A 26,010-nucleotide genomic window follows, 5' to 3' on the forward strand; every position below is an offset into this window, starting at 1 on the left:
CAGGTCCGGAACTGCGCCTTTGGCCGGATAAGTTGCTCCTGGTTGGTGGGGGCAGGGCAGCAAGGGTTAGGCCAGGGAGGGCTTTCCAAGGGCTTTTATTTTTATCCCCGATGAGAAATGCCGTTCAGCTGGCAGCCTGTGCTTTCAGGCTTCAGCAAGTGCGTTGGGCAGTCCTGAAAGGCTAAGGGAGCCAGGTTTACAATGCAGTTTTTTTTTTCTTTTTCCTAAAGGCCGTCTGACTGGCTAGACCTCGGCTTGTGAGTCTCTGGCAGCTCCAGCTCACTGTCTCTGTCCACAGCATCGCTATTATCGAATTTAAAGGGGCTTTCATCAGTCTGCTCCGCAGCCCCTTTTAGACCAGCTTGCTAACTCCCAGTGATCCTCGCAGAGTGCTTCGTGGAAGCGCCAGGCCCTCTATAAATGTCAGCCTGCAGCTTAGCCCTTCTTACCCTCTCAGTTACAGAGAGGTAGCCTGGAAGCCGCTCCTCCCTCTCCTCCACCGCTTTTCCTTTCTCTCTTTGCTGGAAAACTCTAGCAGCAGACAGCTGAGGGGAAGGAAAAACCATTACCTGGATCAAGGCCAGGGGCTTGATGGAGCCTCAAAATCTCTGGCATCTCCTGACCAGAGTGTTTTTCCAGGCATTTCAAAAAGTACACCCTCACCCTCCGCCAGCTTTCAGCTTTCCAGCCTTGATTCCAGGTGGGCTGGCTTGGGGGCATCATGCCCTCAGAATCTGTATCTGTCTGCTCCTCTTCTCCTAACTAAAGCGTTTAGGAAAAGGATGGTAGAGATAAGCAAAATCCGGTGGACATGTATTTTTAACTGCCTTGCACCCTTTTGGCGCAAACACATTATTTTTCCTTTTTCAAATAGTTTTGGACATGAGTACTTTTGCAAGTGTATTCAATTTAAAATAGTCATTTAACTTGAGGTTGAAGCAAAAGCAAAGAATTTTTGTAGTTAGTCAAATTATATAGCTGTTGATCTAGGATCAATGATTTTCATTGAGCAAACAATAAAAAATACCGGTTCGTTTTACTACTTGTGTGGAAGTAGCTCCTGTGGGGAGAGTAATTAGGTATGAAAACTGACCAAGCTATAAATCAAAATAAAATACCCCAACCTCCAAAGCAATCAAGCTACTTTTTTGAACATTTCTGACAATATCAATAGATATTTTGGTATTCTGAACAATATCAGTAGAATAAATTGATATTCTATAATTAGTTAAGTTTACTGAATCAGAAGTTTTTGCTTGTGGTATAATTTTAATAAATTTACTAAAAATATTTTACAAATAATGTACTGAAAGTTCTCAGTAAGTATATGATTATGAGCAGTCTTCATTGTACAGCCTTTGCAAGGGGTGTGGTTATATCATATGACCAGTTTCCTCTTTGGGCATTGGTTGCAGAGCTGGCTCTAGAGTTAGCCATGGGTTAATCCCTTGTAACAAGTCCCCAATATGGGGCATTGCTTTAGGAAATGGCCTCTCTAATAAAAGTGTTAAACATTAATTTGCAGCCTATATAAGGATTGTCTGACTCTTTGGGGCTGGTTTCCTACAGAGTGGAACTATTTGTGAAGCATTTCTGAGAAATAATTGCTCATTACAGGAAGTGTAGTGCAGGCTTTGTGAATTCATTATATATCTACTTAGAAAAATATCTAGGTTTGTTTACAAAAGAATAACTTATAAATTACCAAGTGTCGATACAAGCATTTGGTAAAGAATTCACTATTGTCAGGTCTTCAGTAAGAGTCAGACTGATCCATTAGATTTCTGTCTATATTTATGATTATTTTGTATTTGAATGTATTTTTCTGTCTCCCTCAGCATTGAAGAGGCTGAGAGAGTTTGGAGTTGCCTGACTACTTTGTAATAACACCATCTTGTAATTCCATGCTACGGTTCTTGGGAATGTAAGACAACAATTGTGTATTTATTTCATTTTATTTGACTAGATGACCTTTAATACTGAATCAGACCAGAATTGGTACAGAAATAGCTTCATATAAGTCATTTCTGGCAATGTAGTTCTCTCTCTCTCTCCTTATAGTTTAAAGGTTAATTTGTATTTAAATGTGCACTTATTTCCCATTTTGATAAGATTTCAGTAGTAAGCAAGCAGGTCATTTGTTATCTTTCAGAATTCAGTACTTTTTATTAAAAGGAGCAAGTGGTTTGTCTTCAAGTGTTTGAAGCCCATATATGTATATATATATATATTGAAGTGTTCTGAATTCTCTGAATATATGTTGGCCAGGTCTTGATGATTTTTTATATATATATATATATAAAATTTGTATTTTAGAGAGATCTTCGAGTTTTTGTTTGAAGCTACAGACTGAGGGTTGAATTCTCTCAACTCTCTTGCTCTCACTCAGATTCTTAGATGCTTTCTGGAGTGGGGAATGGGGACATAAATTTCTCTTGAGAATCCTCGCCGTGATGAACCTCTGCTATGCTTACTCATAGGTAAGAAAGGGCGCGGGGTAAAGATGAGAACCACTCACAGAGCAAGCGTAGCTCTTTCAAACTTCTCCCTCTGTTCAGAGTCCCAATTTAGGGAACGCACATTGGGGTTTCCACTCAGGATCAACAGGAGAGCGTGTCTTAATACCTGCCACGTGATCAGACCAAGGCACTTCCCAGCTGCAAGCGGCTTATGGAGGGCTCCTGTGGCTCCGGTCAGCTGGAACCGGCATTGGACCCACACTATTCTCAACTTCTCTGTTTCTGGGAATGTGTGGGGACAGTGGAGAGGGCTCGCATGCGACCTGACTGTGTCTGTATAATATCCACAGCCAGAAAAAAATAAATAAATAACCTGCTAAAGAATAGCTCCCCAGCCTTCTTTAGAATTGTTACTACCTGGGAAGCAGATGGAGGGGGGAACATGGCCCTGATGTGGCAGGATGTGGGATGAAACGAGCCCTCAAGTTCTGTCCTCCGTCCCTTCACACATGCTGTCTGCGTGTGTGTCTTAATTAAAAGGGGTCGGCCTTTCAAGTGTGCCCGCTGCAGTGAGACTTGTTTTATATTTACCTTTTCTGATCAAACAAGCATACAGCTCTCTCCCTGTTTTGGTATCGCAAACATGGGGAATCTCACCCCAGGCGGATTCCTTTACAACGAACTGACCCAAGTTGTGCTCTTATTTATTTATTTTTGATGACAGATCCTGATTAAAGGTTTCCAGTCCAAACCTTTTAGCTGGTCCATGAACCCAGCCAGGAGAGAGGGCTGGTCAGCTGCTGATCGCCAAAGAAGCTCCCCGACCTGACCGAGGGAACAGTGTAATTCAGAGGTGTGGGTAATTGGGGAACCGGGCACAGCAGAAATGAATCTCTCGTCTCTTTGCTGAGAAGGTTTGACCAAACACAGTTTTATTGGTCAGTGGCTCCTGCTTTAGTAACCTCTCACCCCCATGGCTCTTGGAGGTGTAAGCCACTGGCCGGCCTTGCCTTTGAACTCCTCATGGCTCCTGCCACCTCAAAGACTCACAGTCGGAGCTTGTGTTTTGCTTGGGATCTCTCCTCACAGCAGGGCATCAGCAGTTGGGAAAACTGATCCACCCTTAGAGCCTTGACATATTTGAAGGTGATACCCCTGAGACTTGAAACCTATGGCTTTCTATTTCAGGAGCTGCCTGTCACATGTCAAGAAACACGACACAGGCTGCCCACTTTGCTCCTCTGTCCCTCCTGGCTTCCCATAGGACGGGAGATAGTAACATCTGAGCACACCCTGCAAGTATTCACCGAGTCCTCCCCTCATCTTCAAGCTCTTTTACCCATTTTTCTTCTGACTTGTCCCAAGTAGAGTCTATTTTGAAATAAGTTTTCTTTTAAATAAGGCTAAAACGTGCAAATCTAGCCCTCTTTGGTGTCTGGGAACTTGATGCAGGTGAAGATGATGCAGTGAAAGTGTCACAGGGCTTACATTGACATGTTCAGTCCCAGTGCGTCCAGGTCAGATGAGCCCTACCTTTAAGATGGCCCAGCTTCCTTTTAAGATGGGACACTCTCCCCTGTCTTCTTGAGTCATTCTACGTTCTGGAAAACCTAGATCTTGCAAGAAGAGAGAGAAATAGCATGGATTGCTCTCCCACATCTGCTTGGCTTCCAGCCTACGGAACAAGAGTGCGGGCTTTAGTGTTGAGAGGCGGACCAGGGACCCGTGGCTGTCGGGTGACCTCAGTAAAGCTTCTTCGGCAAGAAATCAAACCTCATATTCAAAGAATATTGAGTTGAAAAATGCCTTCTACTTATGATGCCGTTAGCTTAGCAAAGGAGTAAATGATCTCCATTGAGTTCCTCTGCTTTCCTAGAATTCAGGTAGAACATTACTGATAATCCTTAGCAGAAAGAATACTCTGGCAGGGTCTTTTTCTGCTTCAGAGTAAAGGTTGAGTTTTTAGCAGGTACCCAGGTGTCAGAAATGGTAGCCCACTCCAGTATTCTTACCTGGAAAATCCCATGGACGGCAGAGCCTGGTAGGCTACCGTCCATGGGGTCGCAAAGAGTCAGACACGACTGAGGGACTTCACTTTTCTCTTCAGGTGTCAGAAGAGGCAGGCCTAGTTTTTCTGCTGTCTTATTCTGTGGTCGTGAGTGTGGTCATGAGCTTGCGCTCGACAAAGGGAAGGTTGACAAAGGGATGAGAAGTAGCATTTATGTTAACTCCCATGTCTGATAACTGACCTCATGAAAATCTGATGAGGCAGTTGTAGTTCTTCTCATTTTTACAAAGAGGGAAGGTGAACTTAGAGGCTAATGGCTGGTCTGTAGTTACAAAACTTTAGTGGCAGGCTTGGGACTGGGAAGAATTTGTAGCACATGATTAAAAAGTTCACTTTTCTCACCTTTCCTCTGGGGGCATTTGCCTTTTACACTGAGGTAAGTATGTCTTTGAGATGAGTATAAACCATCATCAATACATTAATTGCTGTATTGATGATGGTTTATAGGTTGCTTCTCCTTGCCACTATTTTCTGTTTTTTCCCACCTACTGGGAAATTTAGTTCTCCCATTTCTAAATCCTATTGCATGACTTAGAGGAAGGAATTTGAAATCCCCTTTCTTCACTTGCCTCTCTTTGTCCCATGTTCCAGTTCTTTCTCTGTATCCTTGCCCTGATGATAACTCAGATTTTTCAACTCTTTATGGGAATCAGCCGTGTTATATGATGTTGTATGATGCCATGTAAGCTGATAAGGAACCTGTACATATTTGATTAGCCTTTGGGAAAAAAACCCACGTCGTCTAATTAAACACTGTGAACTTAACTGAGCACACCGCCTTGCTGTCAGAAAGTATTGCTCTGGGCCTCATCCTCCTGACCTCTTCCTTACATTTTTGTCATTCTTATTCTAAAAACATGTTTACTTCTCTATCTGGCTTTGCTGGGCCTTGGTTGCAGCACATGGGCTCTCCTAGTTGAGGCATCTGAGCTCACAGTCATGCCTTGTGGGATCCAGTTCCATTTGAACATGGGCCCCCTTCACAGGGAACCACTGGACCACCAGGGAAGTCCCTCGTGATTCTTAACAAATATATGCTGGAACCGTTTTCTCTGGTAACTATAGGTGGAACTAACGGCATGTCCATTCTTTAATCACTCCCCATAAATATAAATATGGAGGCTGGAGATGAACAGAAGGACATCTTTGGTTCTAAATGGATGACATGCGCTTACGTATAGGCATTTTTGGAATTTTCTATGCAACTCTGTATCAAAATAGGATTTGAATGCTGGTCCACATACTTGCTTGTTTTCTAACCTTTGAATGACTCAGGGTTTTATGTGTAAGAGCAAGGTCTAGAACTCCTAGAAATAAGCACAAGTGGGTGTGCTCAGCTCTTCCTACGAGGCTTGGGCTGCGGCTGGTGTTGAGAAGCCTTTAGCGGTTGGTGGGAGCAGGCTAGGGGGGAGCTTGGCCTGGAAGACTGTGTAAAGACCTCTTCCTCTCAGCACCAGGAAAAGGGGATTACATTGAGGGAAGTTAAGGGATGGTTAACAAAAATGGTACATGGGGAGAGAGAGAAAACTAGATTTAAAGGCTGAGTACTCTGCAGCCAGCCAAGGGGAAAGGCTGTGAGCAAGTTCTCAGAGTCTTCACCAAAGGGTGAGAAGGGGAAGAAAGGGCGCCTTTTGCATGGCAGAGGTTCATAACCATTTGTCATTGTTTATTTGCTAAGTCGTGTATGACTCTTGCGACTCCATGGACTGTAGCCCGCTAGGCTCCTCTGCCTATGTGTTTTCCCAGGCAGGAGTACGGGCAGGAAGGGATTGCCATTTGCTTCTCCAGGAGATCTCCCCAGTCCAGGGATTGAACCCATATCTCCTGCTTTGACAGGTGGATTCTTTACCACTGAGCCACCAGGGAAGCGTTCATAATGATAGTCGCTATTATTAAGGTGATTTTATTTTTCTCTTCACTACCTATGTGCCAACTGGGTAGAGATTATTTTAAACAAGACACAACTACAACAAACCTACTGTGGATTCTGAATTCTGATATGTTTTTAGAAGGCTGGGAATGCGGAAGAATGTAAAAATAAAAATAAAATAGAGATTAAATCCTAGGAGAGATTAAAGTCCTAACAAGAATCATCAGGTTCTATATGAGACCCGAGGAGAAGAACAAAAATGTGTTCATTAGGTGTGATACATTAGATCTCGCACTGGGTAGGGGCTGCATTTCACATTTAATATGGTTCTCAGCTGTTCCCCTGCAATGACACAGCTGAAAATAGAGGCCTTGCTGGTTAAGCCAAGTCTAGTCAGTCCTGCTTGCTGCTGCTGCAGGGGAAAATGAGACATTGAGAATGGCGCTCAGTCCCCTTAGTCTGCTCCAGTTTCTCGACACTCGGGCATGACTCTAGAGGAACTGTAGGATACCAGCGTAAAGAAGCCATGAGAACCCGCGGAAACCTACTGCCCCAAATCTGGAGTACTTATGGGCCAAGTTTTCAAATCCTTGCCCTTGAGTGGGGCCCAGCAGATTTTGGTTTTTACTGAGGGCCACCAGAGAGTTTTCAGTCTAACTAGGAAGATAAGTATTTTCACCCCATGAGATAACAGTAGGGCAGAGAATAGATGCTGACTCTTGTGTAGAAATTGTCAGATGAATTGGAAAAGGGCCTCAGTATGCTTTCAAGGAGATAAAACTTGAAGCCCAGGTAGGATTTTTTGTTTTTTAATTACTAAATTTAAAAAAGGTATTTATTTAATTTATTTAGTTGCCCCTCGTCTTAGCTGCAGCTCGTGGAATCTTTAGTTGTAACTCAGATCGTAATGCAAGCTCGGTTCGCGTTACTAAGAGTCGCAGCGTGTGAGCTCTTAGTTTCAGCACGTGGGATCTAGTTCACTGGCCAGGGATCGAACCCAGGCGCCCTGCACTGGGAGCTCGGAGGCTTAGCCACTGGACCACCAGGGAAGGCCCTTAATCACTAAGTTTTATTTTTCAGAGCAGTTTTAGGTTCACAGCAAAATCGAGCAGGAGGTAGGGAGAGTTCCCATACACCCTGTGTCCCCACAGACGCATAGCCTCCCACACTAACAGTGAGCCACAGTGGTTCATTGTTAGAGTGGAGCCTACACTGACACAGCCTTCTCTCTCAGAGTCTGTAGTCCTTGTTAGGGTTTGCTCTTGGGGTTGTCTATTCTGTGGGTTTTTAACAAACGTATAATGTTTCCTCCATGTCACTATTTCTAATTTAATTCCATTGCGGTCTGGGAGCAGACATCATATGACTTCTTTTCATGGTTGTTCAAGTATGCTTTATGGCCCAGAATGTAGTCTGTCTCGGTGAATGTTACATGTGAGCTTGAGAAGAATGTGTCCAATCTGCCGCTGTTGGATGAAACAGTCTACAGATGTCAATTATTTGGTGCTGTGAATACATTCAACTATGTCCCTTACTGATTTTCTGCCTTCTGGATCTGTGTGCTTCTGACAGAGGGCAGCTCTGGGAGAGGATTCATCTGTTTCTCCTTGAATTTCTACCAGTTCTTGCCTCATGTGTTTTGATGTTCTTTTGTCGGTTGCCTTGAGGAGTGTTATGTTTTCTTGGAGTATTGACCTCTTTATCATTGTGTATGCTACTGTTTATGTGTTGTAATTTTCCTCGTTCTGAAGTATTCTTTGTCTGAAATTAACATAGCTACCTATACTGTCTTCAGATTAGTGTTAGCATGCTCTATCTTTCTCCGTCTCGTTTAATTTATGTGTATCTGTTTATTTAAAGTGGGTTTCTCATAGACAAGATATAGTTGGGTCTTGTTTTTTCATCCACCCTGACAAGCTTTTAATTGTAGTATTTAAGCCATTAGCATTTACAGTAATGATTGAGATACTTGAATTGACATTGACCATATTTGTCACTGTTTTCTATTTGTTGGCTTTGTTCTTTTTTCCTGTTAATATTTTTGTCTTCTACACATTTTATGTCTTTTGTGGTTTTAATTAGTAGTTTATATGATTTTATTCTCTGTGTTAGCATACCAATTACACTCCTTTTTAAATACTTTTTTTAGTGGTTGCCCTAGAGTTTGCACTTTACATCTATATCAAATCCAAATCCATTTTCAAATATTCCTGCTTCAGTGGTAGTGCAAGTACCTTCCTTATGTTAACACAGTAATCCTGGTTCTCTTGTCCCTTGTATCGTTGCTGTCACTCATTTCACATATACATATATATATATATACACACACACACATAATCAAATTTGTTGCTTTTATAGATTATTATATGTTAGATCAATTAAGAATAAGGAAAATGACAATTTTAATTTTACCTTCACTTAGTCCCTCTCTGATGCTTTTCCTTTCTTTATGTACATCTGTTTCTGACTACATCATTTTCCTTCTCTCTGAAGAACTTCTTTTAACATTTCCTGTAAGCAGAAATACTGGCAACAAATTTTCTCGATTTTTGCTTGAGAAATTATTTATTTCTCCTTTACTTCTGAAGGGTTTTCCAGGGTGTAAAATTCTGTGTTGGTGCGTTTTTTCTCTTAACCCTTTATAGCTGTCATTCCACTTTCTTCTTGCTTGTGTGGTTTCTGAGAAGTCAGATGTAATTGTTACCTTTGCTCCTCTATAGCTAAGGTGTTTTTTTTTCCCCCTGTGGCTTCTTTCAGAAAATTTTTAAATATTTGCTTTTCTAAAGTTTCACTATGATATGCACAGGTGTAGTATTTTTGGTATTTATCCTACCCAGTGTTCTCTGAGCTTCCTGGATCTGTGGTTTGGTGTTTGGTATTAATTTGAGGAAATTCTCAGTCATTAAGTTTCCTCTCCCATTATATTTTTTTCTTTTGGTGTTTGTATTATGTGTATGTTACCCCTTTTATAGTAGTCCCATGGTCCTTGGATATTTTGTTCTTTCCCTGCCTTTTCTCTCTTTGCAATTTTGGAAGTTTCTGTTGCAATATTGCCAAGCTCAGATTTTATCTTTTTAGTTATGAAAACTCACAAATCCAGGGACTGCACCCAAACTGTGTCACATAGTGTCCGTTGTCACATAGCCTCCGTTGCTACAAGAGGCTGGGTAATATAGTATTTTAAGTTGATTTTGTTAGTAAAGATGAACGAGATACCAGATACTGGGGAGGCAGCTTAATGTCTGTCTGGAGGACTAAGAATAATCTGGATGTGAGAAGTTAGGGTAGTGAGATGAGCTTTGTCTTTTTTTGATTGTGCTGGGTCTTCCTTGCTTTGCGAGGGTTTTCTCTAGTGGCAGTGAGTGGGGGCTACTCTTAGGATGCAGGAGCTCCTCACTGTGACGGCTTCTCTTGCTGCAGAGCATGGGCTCTAGGCACATGGGCTTCAGTAATTGCAGTGCTTGAGCTCAGTAGTTGTGGCTCGTGGACCCTAGAGCACACGGCTCCAGGAGTTGGGGCACAAGGCATGGGGAATCTTGCCCAACCAGGGATCGAACCCACGTCCCCTGCATTGGCAGGGGGATTCTTTTCCACTGTACAACCAGGGAAGTCCAGTAGAACGAGCTTTGCCACTAACTGTGTGTGTGTGTGTGTGTGTGTGTGTGTATTTGTGTGTAAAATCTCACTGGGAATTGCTGGCATAGAAGAGTCTTGTTCTTTGTTTTATTTATTTTACAAATTATTTTGTAGCTGGCCACTTTATTAAACTTCCTTATTAGCTTTGATGGATTTTTAGTTGATTTTCTAGGATTTTCTTAATAGAAAATCAATGGAAAGCTCTTGGATTTCTTTTCAAATACTCTTCCTTTGTCTGTTTTCTTATTAATTACTGCTACTAGATTCCTTAGGTTTTTTTCCCTTTCTTTCCCAAATTATCAGATTGGGGTGCTTACTTTATTTTTGGATGATAATTCTGTGTATATATCAGAGTAAAATTAAAGTATGAGATTAGAAGCAGTTGAAATTTAGAAATATTTGCGGTCTCAGTAGATTTCATCTCTAAGATTTTTAGTAAAAACTGGCTACATGCTTTTCTCTTTTCAGTAGCTAGGATATGTTATCAGGCTTCAACTTAACATTTAAGGCAAATGTCAGATTTTTTTGTTTAGTGGAATTATTCAAGAAAGAAAATGTTTTATACTTCCCTAAGCCACAAATAACTAGAGGCTTAAGGATTTTAATAGAATCCTGTTCTGTATATACGTAGACTAGCTGTGTGTGTGTGTATGCACACGTGCGTGCACGCTACTCAGTGAATGGAATTTCATAGTTTTTAATTCTTTTAAACAACACTAAAAACAGTATGCTATTTCTCTGATACTACCTCCTCCGGGATGTAAAGCTTAATTATCTTCTCTTTGAATATGGTCTGAACATAGTGACTTGGTTCTAATGCATAGGCTATGAGATGGGGATGGTAACTTTACCATGGAGAAACCTGGAAGACCTCACCTTTAACTAGGTGATTAAGGTGAACTTCCCCTGTAATAAGTCACGTTGATACCCACCATGTGTCCCAGTTATGAAGGAAAGAGAAAGGCACGTCATCTGTGTAGTATTCTCCAAAATCCATAACCTCAGTCTTAACAGTTAAAGAACTTCAGACCAACCAGACAGAGGGACATTCTACAAAATTCCTGACCACATTTGGCAAGGTGTTAAGGTCATGAACTATAGGGAAAGATTGAAACTAAGGAGCCATGACAGCCAGAAGCAATGCAGTGTCCAGGATAAGATGCCGGATCAGAAAAATGACCTTAGAAGAAAACTAGGAAAATCCAAAAAGAAAACAAAAGTCTTTAGCTGAGTTAATACAATTAACCTAACATTAACATCTTAGTTTTGATCATTGCACCATGGAGATGAAAGAGACTAACATTAGGAGAACTAGTGAGGGTATTCAGAGCTCTCTGTTCTACTGTTGCAACTATTCTCTAAGTCAAAAACTGTTTCAAAATGAAAAGTTCAAAAGAAAGCTATTACAAGTCGGCCTGGTAAATAAAAACATTTTTTATATTTATCAAAAATTGTAAAGTGAAGTCTGCTACTGTTACCAGAACAGATGTCTGTGGCTTTGTGGAAGGGTCAGTGAATGGTGGGTGTGGGCGCCTCAGGTGCCAGGATCAAGTAATTGAGATAACGGGACTGGGAAGACCGTGGTAGGTGCCGGAGAAGTGCTTCCGGGGGCACCAGGGACAGGTCCTGGTGCAGGATGCTGGTGTGGCGAGGGCGAGTGAAGTCACTTTGTGAGTACAGAAGTGAAGAAAAGCACTCTCATGTTTTACGGAGGAAGGCATTTCAGTTCAGTTCAGTCACTCAATTATGTCCGACTCTTTGTAACCCCATGAACCGCAGTACGCCAGGCCTCCCTGTCCATCACCAACTCCCGGAGTTTACTCAAACTTACCTCCATCGAGTTGGTGATGCCATCCAACATCTCATCCTCTGTCGTCCCCTTCTCCTCCAGCCTTCAGTCTTTCCCAGGATCAGGGTCTTTACTAAAGAGTCAGTTCTTCACATCAGGTGGCCAAAGTATTGCAACTTCAGCTTCAACATCACTCCTTCCAATGAACACCCAGGACTGATCTCCTTTAGGATGGACTGGTTGGATCTCCTTGCAGTCCAAGGGACTCTCAAGAGTCTTCTCCAACACCACAGTTCAAAAGCATCAATTCTTTGGTGCTCAGCTTTCCTTATAGTCCAACTCTCACATTCAAACATGACCACTGGAAAAACCATAGCCTTGACAAGATGGACCTTTGTTGACAAAGTAATGTCTCTGCTTTTTAATATGCTGTCTAGGTTGGTCATAACTTTCCTTCCAAGGAGTAAGTGTCTTTTAATTTCATGGCTGCAGTCACTATCTGCAGTGATTTTGGAGCCCCAAAAAATAAAGTCAGCCACTGTTTCCCCATCTATTTGCCATGAAGTGATGGGACCAGATGCCATGAGCTTAGTTTTCTGAATGTTGAGCTTTAAGCCAACTTTTTCACTCTCTTCTTTCACCTTCATCAAGAGGCTTTTGAGTTCCTCTTCACTTTCTGTCATAAGGGTGGTGTCATCTGCATATCTGAGGTTATTGATATTTCTCCCGGCAATCTTGATTCCAGCTTGTGCTTCTTCCAGCCCAGCGTTTCTCATGATGTACTCTGCACAGAAGTTAAATAAGCAGGGTGACAATATACAGCCTTGACGTACTCCTTTTCCTATTTGGAACCAGTCTGTTGTTCCATGTCCAGTTCTAACTGTTGCTTCCTGACCTGCATAGAGATTTCTCAAGAGGTAGGTCAGGTGGTCTGGTATTCCCATCTCTTGAAGAATTTTCCACAGTTTATTGTGATCCACACAGTCAAAGGCTTTGGCATAGTCAATAAAGCAGAAATAGATGTTTTTCTGGAACTCTCTTGCTTTTTGATGATCCAGCAGCACTTAAATTTAATTAAATTAACAAATGATTTAAGTAAAGAAAAAAATGGTGTGCTGATAAATCCTCAATATGTTGACCTCTTTTGCTTCAGAAATCTCTTATTTTAAAGCAGATAAACCCTATTTATAATTGTTTGTTGGACCACTGAGTAAAAGTATCAAATGTCAGTGAGCTTCTCCTTTAGAAAAGCTGACAGCCTGGGGCTAGTACATTTTTATAAAACCTTCAGTCCTTGAGGATTGCCCCGAGGGGATGTTGTTGATTTTTGTTTTTTTTCCTCTCCCTGTTTCTGTTGTCAGTTAACCCTCTGGTTTATAAAAATGGAGTCAGCGAAAGAATAAACAAGAAGCCAGTCTTGCAGTAATGCTTCACTGGGAATCAGGACACCCTGATTATCCCTCGACCTCACCATTGTGTGTGTTTTCAGCTGCCAGGCGGAGGCTGTCCATGCCTGTCTCCATTGCCTCCAGGCTGGCCATGGGGTTAGCCACACCCCGGAAGTGAGGTCAGCAAGAAGGGCACTCGGCTCCCTGCTCAGGCCCTGTCACCTGCCCAGGAAGGTGGCGGGGAAGAGAGCCCGTGTGACCCTGCAGAGCTTGCCGTGTACGAGGCTCAGGGGCCGTCACAGGAATGCTCACTGGCTCCATTTGTCACAGCAAAGAAACGAAAAGGAGCTTGTCTGCCGGTGGTACGTTAAGTGCTTGGAAAGCCTCGGAATCCCTTTGGAAGTTTTCAGATTCACCTTCAGACACAGCTTTGAAAAATTAATCCATGAGGCGTGGAAATATTTTCCAGCCCTTCACCTGAGATAAATGTTCTGTCAGTGCAGTGAGCTGAGAGAAAATCTCCTGGCCTCAGATCCCCTGGAATCTCCCAGGTTGCTGCTCAGAGGCAGAAGGGCTTCTGCGGCCCGAACGGTGCAGCTGTTTCTCAAACTTCCTGAGGGAGAAGGCAAATGCTTTATTTAATCTGCCTTGGTTCTCTGTGCTTATTCAGTCCGTTTTATTGTTTTTCATTAATTTGGGAAAACTCTTAGCCACTATTTCTCTAAATGTATCTGTTGCCTTGTTTCTGAACCCCCTCTCTGGAACTCTGGCTCCAGGTACTGTTAGGACATTTCCATGTGGTTCTACAGTTCTTGGACGCTCTATTTTCTTGTACTCTCTTTCTCTTTGCATTTCGGTTTGGATCATTTCTTTTTTATTTCCAAGTTTACTACTGTATTTCTTTCCTCTGCTCTGTTGTGATAAGCACACTTGAAGAAATTCTATGATGGTACGCTTTTTATTTCTAGCATTTTCATTTGGTTCTTTGTTTACAGATAGTTTTCATCTCTCTACTGAATAAGCCCATCTGTTCATGCGGGTTGTCCACTTTTTCACTAGATTCTTTCACATGTTAATTATAGTTATTTTGAAGTCTCCATCTGGTAGTTCCAAACATCTTGGTCATCTTTCAGCCTAGTTCTATCGACAGGTTTATGTTATGACAGTGGATTGTTTTCTCTCGTATTTTGTTTCTGATAAACTTTGACTGAGTGATGGACTGTGTTAGAAAAACAGGAGACCTAAAGTAAATGTCGTGTCCAGCAGTGGGCAGACCTTCTGTGAACCATTCGCATGGGAGGTTGACTCAACCTAGCATGTAACTGGGATGGGTCTGAGTTTTTCTGTCGCTGGACTTACCTTCAACACCGCTGACTCCAGATGCTGCCAGTGGTCTCCTCGTTCTTGTGTGGGGCACAGGGTACTGGGGCTTTTCTCAGAGTTCCAGCTCCACCCTCCGCTTCCAGCAGGCCCTGCCCCCCTGCACTACACAGGGAGCCGTGCTCCCGTCGGCGGGTAGGTAGACTTCTGTTGCTTGTATGTGGTGCCAGACCTGTGGTGGGCCAGGAGGGTTCCATTCCCCTGGTCCGGCCTCAGTCTTGCAGGCTTGTTTGCTGGGGCCGTGGAGGGGGTGCTTTCTCAGTGTTCCTGGGGCAGCTGGAGTCTGCCCTTTGTCTGTGGGGGTCTGGGGTTGGAGGGAGTCTCCTACCCCTCCCTTGGGAGCAGAGGCTTTTGCTTCGACCCCAGCCACAGCTGAGCCTTCTAGGAGCTGGAAGGGTTCCTGCCCTCACAGTGCGGGGCAGGCTGCCTGTCTCCCCCTCTCCCAGAAGCCGAGGATCTGCATCCGCCTTTGGGGGTGAGGGCTTTTCCTGCTAACCCCCCAGCAGGTAGAGATTTGGCTTTGGATGAAAAAAAAAAGATTCGAGAAAGGGACAGGGCTTTCTCCCTGTGTGCCATTGAAGGAAATCTCTCTGGTTTCTTCTCCTGCCCCCATCTTTCTCCAGAACATCCAGCAGAAAAGGGCTCGAAAGTGAGTGCAGATTCTGCTTGTGTCCAGAACTCCCAAACTGCCCTACTAGCCCACACTCAGTTTGAAGAATTTGTTAAAATGTTAGCTGGTTTTGGTGACTGCCTTTATAGCAGCCACCCCTGCCTTCTCTGCTCTTCCCGAGCTGGAGTTGAGTGTCCCATGGCTCCTGGATGGCGCTCTTAGAAATCGGGTGTCCCTGATTGCCTTCTGACCGCAGCTCTCCCACGCGTCCAGGGCAAGTTACAGTGTTGGTGGTGTATCTGGTGGCTTTTTCTCATGTTTACTGTAGATTCCATGTTTCTTTGCGACTTTCTACATCCCAAGGAGAGGCAGATCTTTTATTTTGTGGCCAACCAGTGGGTGGGGGTGGGGAAGTAGAGTAATATTGGGGTACCTACTGATCCACCGTTACGTGTTTGGACAGCGTTGCCAGATGAGGTTTGACACAGAGGCATCGCCGGCTGGTGTATTTTTTAATTTTGTGGTTTTGATTAGAAATGTCCTTTTAATATATTAAAACGAAGTCTGTTGGCATGGGTCACATTCAGGAGATTCTGTTGGAAAGGGCAGTGCGCAGCTGGTTGCCGATGAAAGGGTGTTGGAGACTCGTCACTGTGCTTGGGATGCAGTCGCCCTTGGACTACTTTGGGGTCCTGGGGTTCTTCTGTGTAATTTCTTCATGGTTAGATATCCTGGACACTTCCAGGTCAGACTTGCAAGGCATAGTTCTAACCACTGATTCTCTCTCTCGTGGTCTATACACACACAATATAAGGGACACCCATGGTCCCATTTCTGCTTTGCCATTCACCTAGAAACACGTTTTCCTTTTTTTTCCCCACTCAAATCCACTCCCCGCCCCATCTTTTCCCTTATAAAATTCTGCATGCAAGAGGTGATCCTTTTTATGAACTGATGGTTTTCCTCCTTTAAGGTCATGGGCTGGTGCTTAGAAGATCCAGAGAGTTCTGTGAGATGCCTGTGGTGCCTGTGAGGGAGATGGATTTGTTCTTTCAACAAACATTCGAATGTCCACTCCTTGACAGGCGCTGTGCTAGGGGCTGCAAGACCAGTGATGAGCAAAACCAGATGCGTCCCCACTCTCACGGTCTGCAGAGAAGTGCTGGCCTCTGCCTTGGAAGCTTAGAGATTCAGGTAGAAGAGACATGTTAGTGGGTGAGATATTTTCCAGTATTAAGGTCTGTCATCCTTGTATTTATTTTTATTATACCTACCTCCCTTCTCTGACCAGTTGGATTCTTTTCCTGGCTTCAAGAATTGAAATGAATGGAGTGTAACCTTAGAATCCCTTCTGTCTCTCCTCTTCCCCTGTCTCCCTCCCTGCCCCCAAATCACGCGGAATGTAGTATATACTGTAAGTGACCTCGAGGGGCAGGATGGGTGCAGGTGTGGAGGAGATGTTCTGATTATCTGCTCTGCACAGGGCGAGGAGCTTTACAAACCTCATCTCATGGAACCTGCAGCTCCAAGAGAAAGGTAGTGTGATGTCCATCCCCTAGATTCAAAAAATAGAGAGGGTTAAGCTACTTAACAGAGAAGGCAATGGCACCCCACTCCAGTACTCTTTCCTGGAAAATCCCATGGATGGAGGAGCCTGGTGGGCTGCAGTCCATAGGGTCGCTAAGAGTCGGACACGACTGAGCGACTTCACTTTCACTTTTCACTTTCATGCATTGGAGAAGGAAGTGCCAATCCACTCCAGTGTTCTTGGCTGGAGAATCCCAGGGACGGGGGAGCCTGGTGGGCTGCCGTCTATGGGGTTGCACAGAGTCGGACGTGACTGAAGCGACTTAGCAGCAGCAGCAGCAAGCTGCTTAAAATCATGCAAGACACTCATCACCATCACTCTTTCTCCCATATTGTACTTGCTTCCTTTAAACACTTGTTATTGCTAGTCCTGTTGGCTTTATGTTACTGAAAATCAAAGAAATTAAACCACAGTAGCAGTTTTAGTTTGAAGTTTGTGTTTGCTTGAGATAGTTTTAAGTTGGCCCAATCCTTGCCTTTTGCTTCATGATTCTAATGCTTGAAAGTGTCATAGGAACTGTAGTTCCTGTGCTTTGAAATCTGCTTTTACAAAATTACTGTGGTATCAGTTTCATGAAGAAAAGTTAAATGCTTTGTCGGAGGTTGTTGGTATGACCTTTTCATATGACTTAGCTTTCAGCTGTGTAGATGCATAGAGTAGAGCATGTGGGGAATCCGCAGGTTTGTGGAAGAATCCCTCATTTCAAATTTTCAGATAGAGATAAGTGTGGCCCATGTTGATGGGGGGAAAAATCTCAAAACAAAATAAGTGTTTGCATGTAGCTCACTGGATGGGAATGGTGGTGCTTTCATGTATATCACAACAGAGCTGAAAACTCCTTCCTCTCTGCCAAAAAGTGGCCTATGCTGAGTCCTGGGGGGGCTGTAAATTATGCCTTCTAAATGCTGCAAGGTGTTAAAGAGGTCCTGCAGAAATAATTAAGCCTGTGAAGTTCACTTATCCTCAGGCCGAGACACTTGAGCTGTGATTATTGGCAAGGCTTGCTTCCTTTCCAGGAGAACTGCAATTTGGTGGACAGGATGAGATGATTTGAGACATCTTAAATCAGAGTCTCTGTCCTACACTTGTGCCTCTGGCTGGTATTCTAGGTGGATTTGTTCCCAGTCATTGTTTCATGTAAATCCCAAACGCTGCTGTCTCCACTGTGATTAAATGTGAACGCAAAGCTTTGGAATGCTCGAGTTTGAGTGTGGTGTGATTTGAAATTAAACAAACAAACAAACATATGATGATGAACCCATTTGGGTAGAAAAGGAGGTAAATATTTAAGCTGTGTTTATGTGTGGGCTCATGCATCTTGGTGCCTTGGTAGAGGACCATTTCCTTACTCTGTGCTGGTACTCTTCATATTCTAGGAGGAGGTAGAAGGTCTGACTTTAGAGTTAGGATTCACGGGTTGGATTGGTGACTTTGCCACTTAATAGCTCAGTTTCTCACATATAAAATGAAATTTGTATCTGCCACCCGACCCCCAAAAGTTAACAAACTTGGTTATAAAGAGCAGATGAGATCATGGGTACAGTAGTGCTTTGCAGCAGGCAAAACATTGTAACGTTTGTAAGGATACTAATGAGGAAAAAAAAAATGCCAGTTTCCACAGCCAAGAAATTCACAGTGTAGCTGGAGAGAGAAAAGTGGTCATCTGAAATACCAGTAAAGCAGTGTTAGAACGGTGTATCAGAGAACTAAGCCATAAGGTAAAGGTTGTGAATGCGGTGGGATGTCTTAGTAAGGGAAGATTGTTGATGTTGGGGGTGCTCAGTAAAGGTTTCACAGAGAAGGTAGGTTCTCTTAGGCCTCATGAACTGTAGATGCTTTGGCTGGACGATGGGAGGGGAAGCAGCAGCATGGCTGAGCAGGAAGGAGACTAGAGTGAGTGGAGTGTATCTACGAAGCAGCAGCAGGCAGCCAAGAGGCCCCGCCTGGCTGTACCCAGATGGCAAACCGCAGGACGGCTCAAGTCAGATGCCCCTGGAAGCTAAATCTGTTTTTGATTTTCTCTGAATAGGAGAAATTCTCATTGTGATGCTTTGCCTTCTCCTTATTGTTAGTGGAAACAATAGTCGTCATATAACTCAGAAGTTATCCAAGGCTTTAACTAATAGAGGACTTGTCCAGGAAACAGACCCAAAGTCAGTAAGTCTAGACTAGAAAGTATCTTTTTTTCCTCTCCCTATTTTGGTTATGCTTCCAGTTTCTCATGCTAAACTTGGATATGTTTGGCCCCCTTGCATAAATGCAAACAGCCTCTGATTTTGAGTGGGATCGTAGGCTGAATGAAGCTGGAGAGGTCAGCGGCGTCAGCATCCTGCTTTCTTTAGGAACCGAGTTTAAACTCTGCTTGGATAAGAAACCGTCTTCTTTCAGAAGACTCTGACAGAGTGGCTGGTTTGGGAGTAACCCTCCTGTCAATAAAAGAAAAAAAAGTACAGAAGCTCATTATAATAGATGAAACAACAGTTCAGAGAGCAGCCAGGACTTGAGGGATAATTCCTGAGAGACAGGAGCACCCTGAGAATAGCTGCCTGTTCACTCTGATGCCATCCCCCGAGGACTTCTAATTCACAGTCATGGGTATGGGGACTTCACAGGAAACAGCAGCCCCACAGGGCTGACAGGCTGGGGTTAGGGGGTTCCCAGAGTATCTGGGATTTGAAGGACAAAAGTCTCAGGAGAAAGGGAATCATGGGGAAATAAACAAAAAACGAGCGTGCAGTCTTCCATTAAGGTCTTTGCCAACTCCCAAGGTGCACACGATCAGAGCAAGACTCCTGGAGTCCCTGCAGAAAGAAGCAGCTAGGAGCCTAAGGAGCTGTGCAGCTATTTCAGTAACCATATATAGTGCTAATGAGACAAAGGTCCATGTTCAGGGCTGGCCAGGATGGAGGGGTCCTGGGAAATACCCCAGGCTTTAGTTGAAGGCCCAGAAGGCCACACCTTCAGACTATGGGCAAGCTGAAAAAAGTCCTGACAAAAGTTGAAGCTGATAGGATTAAAGTGGTCTGACTGCATTCTCTGTGCCTGCAAGCAGAATGTGTTATATTCTTAAGAGAAAGATAATATGGATTGTCCAGAATCTCTATAATTTTTAATGCAGAATATTGGTATCTAATAAAAAATTAAGATGCAAGTTAGAAATTGAAACCAAATGACCAAAATGAAGAATAAAAAGAGATGGCAGAAAGAGACTTAAAGTTTATTCAGATATTGGAGTTATCAGTCAGGAACTAACAATACTCAATAATACAGAAGTGAAGGAGGATTTCAACAAGATACAAAATCTTCTTAGCCAAGTGGAATTCTGGAAATGAAAAATATAAGAAGTGAAATTAACAGTTCAATACATGGATTTAATAGCAGTTTATAGACTTACACACACAAAGGATAAAGGATTATTGGAAAAGGATAAAGGATTATTGGACCAGAAGGAATATTAGTAGAAAAATACACAGATTGAAGCACAGAGAGGAAAAATACAGAAAAGAGAATAAGAGACATACAGGACATGGTGAAAACATTTTACATACATGTGTGTCTGGAGTTGTAGAAGAGGAGAGTGTGATAGAACCAACATTTTAAAAAATACTGACAGAGTTTTCTAGAAGCATCAGGAGACATAAAGTCACAGATTAGAGAAGCTATACAGTTCTCAGTAGGATAAATACAAAGAGCTACACTGAGGTACATCTGTGGACCTCTGTGGACAAATAGAATGAGCAAACACTGAAACTCAACTGTATCAGAAATTACATTAAGTATAAGTGGACTGTATGTACAACTGAAAGCCAAAGGTTTTTAAATGGGATAAAATATTAAAATCCATTTATATCTTTTTATGAGAGATAATCTTTAGACAAACTTTAAGGGCAGAAATTTGAAAGTAAAAATTTTGGAAATAAACACACATACACACATGCATACAGGCAGAGAGCAATCAATAAAGGTATAGAATATTTAGATAGTACTAAATAATCAACTTACTCTGCTTGACAAGTGTAAAACATTACACTCATCAACAGCAAGATACTCTTTTTAAAGTGCACGTAGATCATTGACAAAAATAAATAATGTGCCTGGCCATAAATCAAGTTTAAATAAATTGCAAGGTTTTGAAATAACTTGTGTGTTCCCTGACTACAGTGCAAAGTAGAAATCAGTAACAGATAAATATAAAATCTGAGAGTGTTTGGAAATTAAACAGTATACTTCTATTAATAAATGCCCTTTGGGCCAAAGAAAGTGTTACAATGGAAATTAATTTTTTTTACCTAAATTATAATGAAAATGATATGTAAATGTGTGGGATGCATTTAAAATAGTGCATAGAAATAAATTTACAGCTTTGTATTTAGGTATTAAGAAAGAAGAAAGATTGAAATATCTAAACTTCAATCTCAAGAATCTAAATGCAGTATGGATTAAAGTCCCCCAAAACCAAAGAAAGTAAAAATAAGAGCAGAAAGGAGCAAAATAGAAAAAAAGTTAGGTGAAGAATTAAGTAAGTAAGATACCACATAGTTGCACTCATCTCACATGCCAGCAAAGCAGTGCTCAAAATTCTTCAAGCGGGGCTTCAACAGTATGTGAACTGAGAACTTACAGATATTCAAGCTGTATTTAGAAAAGGCAGAGGAACCAGAAATCAAATTGCCAACATCTGTTGCAGAGAGTTCCAGAAGAACATCTACTTCTGCTTCATTGACTATGCTAAGCCTTTGACTGTGTGGATCACAGCAAACTGGAAAATTCTTAAAGAGATGGGAATACCAGACCACCTTGCCTGCCTCATGAGAAATCTGTATGCAGGTCAAGAAGCAGCAGTTAGAACTGGACATGGAACAATGGACTGGTTCCAAATTGGGAAAGGAGTACGTCAACGCTGTATTTTGTCACCCTGCCTGTTTAACTTATATGCAGAGTACATCATGCAAAATACCATACTGGATGAAGCACAAGCTGGAATCAAGATTGCCGGGAGAAATATCAATAACTTCAGATATGCAGATGACACCACCCTTATGGCAGAAAGCGAAGAGGAACTAAAGAGCCTCTTGATGAAGGTGAAAGAGGAGAGTGAAAAAGCTGGCTCAAAACTTAACATTCAAAAAATTAAAATCATGCCATCTGGTCCCATCACTTCATGGCAAATAGATGGGGAGACAATGGAAACAGTGACAGACTTTATTTTCTTGGGCTCCAAAATCACTTTAGATGGTAAATGCAGCCATGAAATTAAAAGATGTTTGCTCCTTGGAAGAAAAGCTGTGACAAACTTAGCATATTAAAAAGTAGAGACATTACTTTGTCAACAAAGGTCCATCTAGTCAAGGCTGTGGTTTTTCCAGTGGTCATGTATGGATGTGAGAGTTGGACCATGAAGAAAGCTGAGCGCCAAAGAATTGATGCTTTTGAACTGTGTTGTTGGAGAAGACTCTTGAGAGTTAGTCAGTCCTAAAGGAAATCAGTCCTGAATATTCATGGGAAAGACTGATACTGCAGCTGAAACTCCAATACTTTGTCCACCTGATGCGAAGAGCCAACTCATTAGAAAAGACCCTGATGCTGGGAAAGATTGAAGGCAGGAGGAGAAGGGGACGACAGAGGATGAGATGATTGGATGACATGGCTGACTCGATGGATGAGTTTGAGTAAGCTCTGGGAGTCAGTGATGCACAGGGATGCCTGCCTGCTGTAGTCCATGGCGTCGCAAAGAGTCAGACACGACTGAGCGACTGAACTGAACTGGAGATGAAGAAAATCAACAAAATGAAATGGAAAAGATTAATAAAATTGATAAACATCAGTAAGACTGACCAAGTACAAAGGGAAAACACAGATGATCAATATCAGGAATGAAAAGAGAGATATTACTACAGATTTTATAGGCATTAAATAGACATACATTTAGTCCAAACATTTAACAGTTTAAAGTGAACATATTCGTTGAAAAATACCACCTACAAAACTGACATGAAAATATGCAGAATCTTATGTCTATGGAAGAAAATCCATGATTTAAAATCGTTACCCACCCCACCCTCCCAAAAAAACACAAAACCTTAGATGGCTTTTTTGATGACTTCTCAGTCTTTCAAGGCAGAAATAATGCCAAACTTGGCTAACATTTGTCAAAGAATAGAACTTTTTCTACTCACTTTTCAACTCCTTTTATGAGGCCAGCATAACCTGACACTGAAATCCAATTTTAACATTACAGTGTTCAGCAAAAGAGGTCCGACACAAAAGAGTAAATACTATTTGGTTCCATTAATATGAAATTCCTTAGTGGGCTAACAGAAATCAGAGTAGGGATTACTCTTGGAGGGGTGAGATACTGGCTGGGTGCAGCAGAGAGGACTCTCCTGGGGTGCTGGAATGTTCTATATCTTTATCTGGATAGTGATTATAGGAGTACTGAATGTACTTTATGTGCACTTTAGTAGTAATATTAAAAAAAAAAGACTATAAACTTGATACTTCATTCCCATGTAGTTTCTTTTCTGTCTAAATTGGATTCCATGTGCATTGCCTGCGCTCATGTCCTGTTTGACTGCCTTGGATGAATGCCCATTCTGATGGAGTTGCCTTGCACAGCAGGCAGGCTTTTGCCTTGGGCTTGCTCTTCTTTGAGAATAAGGAAATGACCCCGACGCAGAGGTGCCTGTGATGGAGCCTCTAGTTCTTCCCTCACTGCTCATTTCACGCAGTGTGGTTTTCTTCACAGGCACGGTGGTTTTGGGAAGCATACTTCCAGTCAATCAAGGCCATCGCCCTGGCCACCCTGCAGATCATCAATGATCGGATCTATCCATACGCTGCCATCTCCTATGAAGACTGGAACGACCCTCCTGCTGTGGTGAGTAAATGCTGGGGTGAGCCACGTCAGGCATAGGCCAGAGGCCAGGACGATGGAACATGTACTGGATTTGTAAAGGTGATTTAAGTTTGAGCTTTCTAAGATATAAGAGTGTGCTAGAATATGTGGGACCCAATAGGACCAGTTTTGGTCTTCCCTGTTGGCTCAGATGGTAAGGAATCTACCTGCAGTGCGGGAGACCTAGGTTCAATCCTTGGGTTGGGAGGATTCCCTGGAAGAGGGCATGGCCACCCACTCCAGTATTTTTGCCTGGAGAATCCCCATGGACAGAGGAGCCTGGCGGGCTACAGTCCACGGGGTAAGGAAAGAGTAGGACACGAATGAAGCGACTTAGCACACACGTACGCAGGACCAGTTTAATTTTGAAATGACCAAAGTAACAAATACTGAAGCAGCAGTTTGTTTTAAATGTGCTTAGGAAGGCAGTGTGTTTGTTTATTGCAGAAATAAATTGGGAGGCCTGGGTCTTGTTGGAAATGGAAGACTTCCTGATGACTTTTGCAATGGTGGTGCTTTGAACTCTTGGAAAGATTCTCTAAGCAATTAGTGATGGCTTATATTTTGAGCCCTGCCTCGTGTGCTTTATGCTAACTAAGTGCTTTGCATGGATGTCAATTAACATTCAGGCCCCTGCTAGGGGACATCATCAGCAAAAATGATAGAGAGGCATTAGGGATTGCTCAGGGTGGCCGAGACCCCTCGGTCCTTCCAGCAGCAAGATGGGGTGGGCAGATGCTGCTGTCAGAGCTTCGTCCTTAATTGCAGGAGTCATGAGGTACCTGTGGCCTGGGAGGGACAAGTACCTGAAGCTGTGGGGGGCACAGTCTCTGCTCTGGGGCACACCTGCTCTCTGGCTCACAGACCCCGAGGCCTCTGCGTGAGAGAGCTAGACTCCTCTCCGCTGAATCATTGCTCTTCTCTTTGTGGCCAGCCGTCCTTGTCTCCTGACTCTACCCGCTCTTAACAGTGCTGTATGCTGCCACCTGGTCGGTCTTCTTTTTCCCTCCCCATCTCCCTCCTGCCTTTCTTAAGGGCTTATTGTGTGCCAGTGCTCCACCAGGTGCTGAGAAAGCAGAGGAAACCAGGCCCTGCCCTCAGAGGAACTCAGTGCTAACTTGGGAAGCCCGGAAGGAAGGGTATTGTATGACTTGCCCTGCAGTGGAGCTGCGGGTGGAATTCCCAGGGAGCCCCGGGCGAGGGCGGGCAGTGCTCCTGAACCGGGAGTGCCCGAGAGGAAGTAAAACCGTCAAGGCAAGTGAAACAGTAGCAAACACCTCCTTTCTGTTTTCCTTGAGGGAAGGTTTCCTTCTGTCCATCTCTTCCCTTGACTTCCTTGCCAAAGGTAACCTTCCAGAATGTTTGTGTTCCTGTATAGACATACTGTGTAATTTTAGAATACAAATGGGGTCACACTATGCATATTATTCTCAACCTTGCCTTTTTTACTTTAAAACTAGATCATGGGCTTACTTCCATTTCATTCTGTATAGGGATACTTCAGTTTTAAGGACTGCTGTAATCATGTTTTGGCCTTTTGGCTAAGATCACGTGTTGGACTGCTGTATGTGATCCCATCACTTAGGTCTGTCTTACAGGCAGATCTGTTTTCAACAGTAATAGGGGGGATGCATATTATTGCATCCACACAGCCTTTCAGGTGTGTATGCACATAAATGTGTGAATGTATCTGTAGAATTAGTAATAGCAGAGAAATAACTAGAAGAATAGGCACACTTTAAGTGTTGATCAGTCAATCAGTCTGTTCAATTGCTCAGCCCTGTCTGACTCTTTTCAACCCCATCGACTTGAGTGTTGATAGATTTTAACAAATTGCTCTTTCAAAAGACTACACCAGTTTATAATTCCACCAATAACATTTTGGTTATTCTGCTTCTTCATGCCTTCAGTAACCCTGAGTACTTGAATTTTTGCTTACTTGGAAGGTTGATATCTCTCTCTGTTGCTCCCAGAATACAAATATAAATCCTATTTGAACTGTGATTGATAACCCTGACTTTTTAGATTGTTTTTGGCATGTATTCATTCAGTGGGTATTTCCTGAGTGCCTATTTTGTTCCAGGCAGTGTTCTTGGTACTTGAGATATGTCAGTCAACAAAGCAGAGAAAAATCCACGCCACTGGGGAGTTTACATTGCAGTAGGTCTTGCTATCTGGAAGCAAGGTTTGTCTTTCTAGTAAAATTTTAAAGCTTTCTTTATACTGGTCCTTTACAAGTCTTGCAAAATTTTTTCTTAGGTGTTTTATCATTCTTACACTCCGATAAAGGAATTCATGCTTTCTGACATTTTAGTTCCTAACTGATT

The 26,010-nt window shown here is 42.8% G+C and overlaps 1 protein-coding gene across 1 annotated transcript in view; it reads left to right on the forward strand.

Moving 5' to 3' along the window:
• The window catches only part of EXT2 (exostosin glycosyltransferase 2), a 136,156-nt gene that overhangs the window by 28,761 nt on the left and 81,385 nt on the right, over nucleotides 1-26,010 (forward strand). Inside the window, exon 9 of the mRNA XM_010832223.1 lies at nucleotides 23,534-23,665. Coding sequence (XP_010830525.1) covers nucleotides 23,534-23,665 — 132 coding nt within the window. The remainder of the gene's footprint in view (nucleotides 1-23,533; nucleotides 23,666-26,010) is intronic.

Source organism: Bison bison, unplaced genomic scaffold (genome assembly GCF_000754665.1).
Source record: "Bison bison bison isolate TAMUID 2011002044 unplaced genomic scaffold, Bison_UMD1.0 scf7180017860457, whole genome shotgun sequence".
Lineage (NCBI taxonomy): Eukaryota > Metazoa > Chordata > Mammalia > Artiodactyla > Bovidae > Bison > Bison bison.